Source organism: Tupaia chinensis, unplaced genomic scaffold (assembly GCF_000334495.1).
Source record: "Tupaia chinensis unplaced genomic scaffold, TupChi_1.0 Scaffold000030_1, whole genome shotgun sequence".
Lineage (NCBI taxonomy): Eukaryota > Metazoa > Chordata > Mammalia > Scandentia > Tupaiidae > Tupaia > Tupaia belangeri.
Window position 1 is genome coordinate 1220727 of NW_006159460.1, and position 8398 is coordinate 1229124.

The 8398-nt window shown below is 51.2% G+C and overlaps 1 protein-coding gene across 2 annotated transcripts in view; it reads left to right on the forward strand.

Moving 5' to 3' along the window:
- The window catches only part of AGAP1 (ArfGAP with GTPase domain, ankyrin repeat and PH domain 1), a 416041-nt gene that overhangs the window by 341194 nt on the left and 66449 nt on the right, over positions 1 to 8398 (forward strand). For both annotated transcript variants that reach the window (XM_014587443.1, XM_014587441.1), the window contains one exon: positions 699 to 921. In XM_014587443.1, coding sequence (XP_014442929.1) covers positions 699 to 921 — 223 coding nt within the window. The remainder of the gene's footprint in view (positions 1 to 698; positions 922 to 8398) is intronic.

The window sequence follows — 8398 nt, forward strand, 5'->3', positions numbered from 1 at the left end:
CAGCAGCTAAGCCCTGTTTCTCCCGTCGTGGGCGGAGGCCGTTAGCTCTCAGGGCCAGCACCCACACGTCACTGTGGATTGTAGCATGCCATCGGCCCTGGGTCTGAGTCCTCGGTGGTCTGGCAATGTCTGCCGTGGTCTCAGTGAGTGGTCCAGCTAGGGGTCTCCACGGTCATGTCCTTGGTCCTGAATCACAGCCCAAAGTCCGTCACCACTCCTGCCGCGAGTCAGGGTTAGAGGAGCCTAACCAGGGGCCCTGCCCACCACCGGCCGCGTGAGGAACGGAGCTTGGCAGCTGCCGGCTTCATCAACCGTAGGCCACTGAGAACTGTGACATGGTCACCACAGTCTGCCTCACTTTCTCCATGAGGTTCACAGACATGCCTGGTGCGCTGGTGACAGTAGAGGTGGTTACAGGGACACTGCGGCTTGGGGATGACCCCTTCGGGTTCCCTGTCACCTCTGTCCGGGTGGGTGCCGGGCCACGTGACTTCCCCACGCCCGTCGGCCCCGTCCCGGGAGCACTGCTGTGGGAGCGTGGGAATGTGCTCTTCTCTCCCGGCCCACACCTGCCGTGGTGGGTCGTGTGGGCCGGTCCACGGTGGGCCCAAGCCCGTTGTCGTCTCGTGCCTGGGACTGAGGGTGGTCTGCGGAGCGATGCGGTCTGTTACAGTCAGCACCCTGTCCTCTTCCCGCAGACCCCAACTGGGCCAGCCTGAACTTGGGAGCCCTCATGTGCATCGAGTGCTCAGGGATCCACCGGAACCTCGGCACCCACCTCTCCCGAGTCCGGTCCCTGGACCTGGACGACTGGCCCGTGGAGCTCATCAGGGTGATGTCGGCCATCGGGAACGAGCTGGCTAACAGCGTCTGGGAGGAGAGCAGCCAGGGCCGGACGAAGCCCTCGTTAGACTCCACAAGGTAGGGTCTGGGGACGGGAGGCTCTGGGTGCGTGTCGCCAACAGTGAGAAAACTGGAAACGATCGCAGTGATGACCCCAGTCAGAGTGGCCCTGCAACCTGTCGGAATGCCGGTTAGCCCAGCATGAAAATGTCTGTATTTGAAATTGGTCTTAAGACATGGGTAATTCAGACTCCTTCATTTTTTATGTTTGTTTTTAGGCCTTGGGGAGTCCGCTCCCCCTTAGAAATGTATTAAGCTTCTAACCTTATGAATGTATTATTTAATTAGTACATTTCTAATGGGAATGAGCTGTGTCCTTAATACTAATTATGAATTTTTGAGACTTTTTTTTGAGAATTCTGTTATTCTTACATCCTTGGTAAGCATCTGCTCTGATGGTCTTCCACCCTGAACAAGTGACGTTGTGGCAACAAAATATATTTCCTTCCCTAAAGTATCTCTCTAACACATTCAGTCAGCCAACTCGGGCGTAATGTATGGCAACTCCTCGTTAATGCTAATTGTTATCCAGTGTAAAAAACGCATTTATTTTGAGGCCATTTAGGGTCTCATTTTTCATTTACAGCCAGTATAAACCGTTTCTGAGTACACATACATTTTTAATGTTCTGAAGAGGTGATAAAATGGCACGTCTTCCGAGAAGGCCTGTCTCGGGGAGGCAGAACGGGCCATTCGCCCCCACCGTTGCCCAAGGTGCGTGGCCCTGAGTTCAGAGGCCGTGTGTTCAGCGGCTCACAGCCAGGGCAGGGGTCCGAGGCTGGCTTTCAGTGCTCGCCTCTCAGGTGTGTGAGGAGGTGGCGGGAGGGGAGGGCGCGGCGATTAGCATTGCCCTGACGGATTGCCGTGACGCGTTCTCGGATTGCCATGACGCGTTCTGCTGGTGACCATGGAACCAAGTCCAGGTGGTGGTCGATGGTTAGGATGCAGGATTGCTTTGTACCACTGGGAAGTAATGTGAAAAGAGTTTGGGGATGAGATTTCACTAACGTGGAAAAATTACTTTGTGGTGCCACCTTTGGTTCACTTTGGAGAATGAGGCTGGTGCATCATTAATTATTGCATTTATTAATGACATTATTATTAATCCTGCTCTTTGTATGAGGTGTTGTGGGGGCGGAGGCAGGGAAACGAGGAAGGCACACAAAGCGCGTTGGTTCGAAGCCACCCAGGCCCGCGTCGGAGCCCTCACACGAGTTACCTGCGCCCTGCGGATAGGAGTACCTTTCCCACCCACCGAACAAATGATACGCTTTCAAAAGTATTTACCGCGAGTGGTCCAGCACTGCCAGAAATCGCTATGAAAGTTCTTAAAGCACTAATCCATGTCTTAGCATCTGATTTTTCATAGCTATGTAGTGTCATCAGAGGATATTTGGGTCTGCAAATTTTAAATGATTAAAAGATTAAGTCTGATACGTGAATGCAGAAAACAGCGAAGTCAGTTGGAAAACTTTACTCATCTTCCTATTTATGTGTAAAAGTCCTGTTTTTAGTATGAACTAGAAACATTTGTTGTCTCGTCTGTTACCATTAGAAGCCATTACAGGTCAGCAAGTGACTCAGGTTAAGGCAGCTGGATCACCCATGGCTTGCTGAGCAGTTCAGGTCCCGGACCCAGTGCCTGAAAATCATGCTGAGTACATGTACGTGTGTGCGCAAGAGAATGGAGAAGGGATTGCAACGTGGCCGTCCCTTCTAGGGGTGATCTCTCTCTCTCTCTCTCTCTCTCTCTCTCTCTCTCTTTCTGGCAAATGCACATGCCCTATAGCAAAAAATGGGGGGGAGCCATTTATAATGATTAGAAACCAAAATGTGGGTTAATCATTTGACTGATAAGTGTTTTAATCTCATCTTCGTCCGTAGATGAAGACTGTGCGTACAGATATTTCACACTTCCATCGGTATATCTGGAGTAAGCACGGAGGCCTACTTTCTCGTCCGTGCAGTACTATGCAGGCCCCATCCTGGTAGTTTAGAGACGTCTCTCAAAGTCCTCTCACAGCGGAGTGACTGTATTAAAACCCGATCTTCTCTTTGCTCACATTCACACAGCTGAAGAGCAGCTGAGGTGTAAGTCCTCTCCAAGGTGATGGTGATGGGGTAAAGGGGTCTTTCCAAAAGTAACCTTTAATTTCTGGATTCCGTTTGCCTCTAAGAAGATAAACATGTATGAGAACTGAATGTTTCTACATACCTTGAGAAATTCTCCCTCGGAGTTTTGTTTTTAATTAAATTCCGCAAATATTCATTGAGCACATTCTCAGAGAAAACAATCAGTGGTGATTACAACTCCACGTGGTTGGGGATGTTGTCAGGGCCAGCCGCAGAAGCCAGGACCGAGAGAATTCCGAGTGGAGGGATTCTTACCGCTCCTAGAAATGGCATCTAAGCTGGACTCTAAAATCTAGGGGCACTGCCAGGGCCCAGGTTGGGGTGGGGAGGTGTGCTGGATGCTGGGAGTGGCAGAACAGGAAGGTCACAGGAAGGCTCAGCCTGCCTAGGGCCCTGGGGCCGGACCCTCCCCTGAAGAGCCAGGGTGGGTGAGGCCAAAACTGTGAATGCAAACCGAGGGGTGGCATCCTGGGAGTGGCCCGTCGGTGGGCAGAGGGTGTGCGGTCTGTCCCTGTCCTGCATGTTGATGTCCCCAAGGTGGCCTGCAGGCTCCTTGGGTGTGCAGACATGGAGAGTTAGAGGCCGCAGTCCTGGGGGCATGCGAGAAGCCATACACTGTCAGAAGCAAAAGCAACTCAGCTTCCTCTGAAGAATCGTCCACACGCCACCACCTGCACCACTGCACCCTCCCCACACAGAAGTGAGAAGCAGACACTCTGGGCCAGAATTTGTGTATGGAAATTGGTGTGCGGAGTTCTGCCTCCCCACCTCCCCACCACCCGCCTCTGGTCTCCCTACAGAACCTGATTGTCAGGAGAAAGAGCTGGAGAGTTCTTTTAATGTGGCCCTAAGGTAATACCAAAAGGAAATATTTTAATACATTTTTATCTCTGGCCAAGGAGAAGCTAAGTGTAATATATTTAGTCTGATTCCTTGAAAAAGGGCCCAGCTGTTTTCCCGAGGAGCTCCAGTCCATTCCATCTCGTTCTGAAGATTCATTCTGACAGTGGAATATAATTAGAAATGTGCCGTCCCTCCCTCCCTGCCGCCCCAACACACACACGCACACGCATGCATGTGCACGTGTGCACACACGCAGACGCAGGCCCATGGGCAAGTACAGCACACAAGGTCCACCTCCCAAAGAAGCAGCGGCCCTGAACAGCCACACGTTGTCCCCAGACCTTGCACGCGAGTTAGGAAAACAGGCGCCTTTGAACAGCTGGCTGCCTCCCGCCTGTGCCCCCGCGCCCTGATTAGGGCGCTTTGGCCGGCTTATAATTGGCTGTGGTGGTTCTCAGCCACCCGGAGAACCGCCGTTCAAACTTTCTCAGCCCCCGTGAGACCCGCCGTTCAAACTTGAGCAGCATTGTGATCAATCGAAGCTGACGGCGGCTGAAGCAGTATTGACTCCCATTCCTAAACGGGGGAATCATTAGTCAAGAAAAGCATCTTTTAATTACTCCCAGGAAGAAAAAAAAATCTTTTTGGATGGATTCTGCAACAACTGCCATTTTTTTTCCAGTGCATTCGATATTAAATTTTTTGTCGCAGGAGAGGAGAGCATGCCCTTCATCCCCTCTGTAATGGGGGTTTAATTTGGAGGAAGAAGCAAGTTACAGAGAGAAGAGATCGATGCTGCAACAATTAACTGCATCTGGGGTGGAATCAGAATCCCCTCTCTAATTGCTATTGATACCATTTAAGCACACACTTAAAAGATTGATTTTAAAGAGGGGCTGCTGAAGAGGTGCAGAGGTAGGAACAGTGGGCGGGATGAGCTAGATTTGGGGTTTAAGGAGGGAGTGGTGTGCTACTGTTGGCCCAGGAGGTTGGGCCGTGCAGCACTCGAGCCTGGGCACTGGACCATTGTCTATGTGCAGGAGGGCCCTGGTTCTGGCGTAAGGACACGGTGTCCTACGGGGAGAGTCCCCAGGCTCGACGTGCCGCAAGGCAACCCTTCCCAATGCAAGAGTCTTGAGCAAAAGTACAGACACTGCAGCGGTCGGGTGCCTGTCTCGGTGCATGAACGAAGGGACTAGCAGGTGCTCGAGAGGGGCCTGGTCGCTGTGGAGCATGTGGTCAGGAGCTGTTGCTGTGTGAGGGCCTCGGGTCCCTCAGGTGTCTGGGAGCGGAAGCGGGCCTCTGAGGCGTGCACGCACAAACTGTCCCAGTGAACCTACCCGTGCAGCCTCGCATGCTCGGCCACGTGGCAGGCTTCCAGGGGCTACTCCACACCCCCACACCCCATATTCTTCTTTGTCATTATCCGTTTCACTTCGATGTTCGGACCAACTGCAGTGCAAACAGCTTCCTCCAGAACCGAGCAGAAGCCGACTTCACCTGGCCGTGAGCCCGTCTGCCCTCGTGTCCTGTCTTTGTACCTCAGTGTCCAGGCGTGTGGCCATGAGGGGCTGGGGAGCAGTGCCGTAGCCCGTTTACATGGTGGTTCGGGACCCTGCTGATCTGGGCTCCGAACTCAAAGGAACCCGGACAGGAAGCGCTGCATTTCCCATTCTGCGGAAGAGCTCCTGAGAGAAGCCCCAAGTGCAACTGAAATCTCCGCTTCCCTCTGGTGCCCCAGGAGGAAGTGGCGTTTGCTGATGAGACACAGCTGTTCCCTTTTTTTTTTTTTTTTTTACTGTCCTTTTCCTACTCCTCCTTTCTCTCTTAGAGTCGTTATTTGTAAGTTCACCTCCATGCCTAAACTCCCCTCTTGTCTTTAACCTATACAAAGATGTTGCCTTCAGATAGGAAGATTCGGCCGGGCATCAGAAACCCGCGTGGGAGAGACGGCCGCGCACTTCCCGGTGGAACAAGTCTGCCAGCGATGTGACTTCCGTCTCTTTGTGATTGGAGAGTGCCACTTTCATCTTATTTATGCACATGGAGATATTGATAAAGGCAGAAGGTATCCAAACTGAAAATAATTGGATCCCTACAGCTGACTCCGAGGTGGTAAAGGCAGCACCACTGGGCGGTGTCTTTGTCTTGCGAGGTTTGATCCTAAGATCACAATGTTGTAATCGCAGACTCAAATTTCTGGCATAAAGATGCACCGTTCCAAATGTGGCCTGGGGAACGCGGCTGCTCGCACAGCCCGGGATTGTCTCATCTTAGTATTTTTCAACAGTTCTTGGCCCGCCGAGGTCACTGTTTTGTCTCTTTTGAGTGTCCCTCTATGCTTGACAGCTTTTCCCAGTTTCTTTCTTTAAAAAAAAAAAAAAAAATGGGGAGGGGGAGGACTAGGGAGGAAAAAAGGACTTTGCCGTGATGACCAGAGTCCATCTGCAGTTGGGTGGCATCTGCTCCACACATGTCACTTCCCTCATTAACAAGCAATTGAATTAATTAAATGCTACTCAGAACACGCATAACAAGCTACCGGCAGTGTCCAAATTAGCACTGATAATCAAGGATGATTTCCTTTATTATCCTGCTAAGTGGTGAGCAGACTCCGCTCTCCCTGTCTGCCCTCATCTATTTACATACCCCAGCTTCTGCCTCTGGAAGCGGAGGTTATCTTACCTAGTTAATTTGCCAGGATCACCGAGCATGGCGGATTGATGCCCTGCCCCCGCCGCCACGGCCGCGCTTGGCCCCCTCCCCGCCTGCCCTCCCCAGCCCCAGCCTTTGTAGCTCAAGCTCACTGATAAATTAAAGGCCACCCCTGTGGTCTCTCAAGTGAGTAATAGAGGCAGAAATTTCATTTTGCAACTGGCTGATTTAATGATCCAAAGGGTAATTAATGGCCTGATTATCTTAATGTTAAATATGTCCGGCAGCAATTACTGTGACCTCCCGCTTGTCAAGGTCCGGGCTGTGCTCTTCTTTCAATTAAGTTCTCTGGGGCTTAATGGTATGAATAAACTCCTCTGATTCTATCATCCCGGACGCAGAGGGTTCAGGAAGCTGGGGGCTCGTTGGGAGTTTTAATCAGCCTGTCTTCTACTCCGGCGATCAGAGTTAACAATTCTAACAAGGACAGTTTAACTTTCTTCTTCCCCGTGCAGAACCCCCACGCCCCAGCACACACGCCCACTTTTGTGTGTGGTTTTATCCGATTTGTTTTCACGTGTTTACTCCCATGCTCTGAGGGAGAATTTTGTTTGTGGAGGAAGCCGCTGTGCTCCGTGAGGCTCGTCTCTTCCAATATAAATTATCATGTGAATGCTGCGGTTTTCCTGTTTGACAGGCTTAATTAATTGGCAGGAGCCCCCGAAAATGACAGTGCCACTAATTGCAACTCAAAGTGAATTTCTGTCACTGCAGCAAGCCTGTCAGCGGGCATGCCCTGGCCCTAGCCGCAGAGCGGGTCTGCCTCCCGGTCCCCCGTCCAGGTGGGGCCTGGATCCTGCAGGAGCCGTGATAGTGGTAGGCCCCACCAAGGAGCCACGGGAGTGCAGGTTCGCCGCCTGCTCGTGGGAGTGACATTTACTGCCAATAAAGTTTATGCAGCCGCCGCTTTGCAAGCCCAACAGCTGCTTGGGGACCTCAGCTTTTGCTTAAGATATTTTAGCAACTTCTCCGAGCAAGCCGCCTTAGAATCAGACCGAGAGAGCCGTAACTCACTTAGCGACCCTTCATGACTTGATGGTCCTCATTAGCACGTTGCGAAAATATGCCGGAGTTTACTAGAGCTCTGGGCCCAGATCAGAAATACTCTACTATAAATATTAAGCCAATTAGGAAAATGTACAAATGAGAAGTACATTAACACTGCCTTAAAAATAATACCTATAGATTACAGTTGACAATGGATACGGCAATTCATCCGGTGAGCCGCAGTTGGGGAGCTCGTTGGGAGTCTGTGCTCAGCTGCAACGCTTTCCGATTAAGCTGTCCATACAGACTAGCTCTGATAATAAGAAAGGCGATTTGAAGATTCTCCATGAGGTTAAGTATAATGGGATCCACCTTTGAAAGGATAACTGTACTTACATTTGCCTTTGAGCCAGATGGACGGGACGGAGCGGTCGGTTTCTTAGGCCGCCTGCTGCACAGGGACCCCAGTTCTGTATTTGATCCTACAGGAAAGCAGTGTGTGCCGGGAGCCAGCTTTGCTGCCCGAGAACCGTCTTAGGTTGAAAATCCTCATCATTTACTCTCTGAAATGGAGCCATGGAGACAATTAAGGAGGCTCTGGTTTTTAGGAATTTTTATTTTCACTGGTAGATGAGGACGCAAACCATCAGCAAGCACTCCCTGACTTGGGGTGCCCGAGCGCCTCGGAGCCTGTATCTTGCGAGAGCACAAGAGGGACTAGAATGGGAACATTAACCTTTTTAGGCGTGAATTATGTAACGTGCCACTAGATACTTTGAAACCATTGCCTGTGTTTTGGTTATTTTGCACCAGGAAC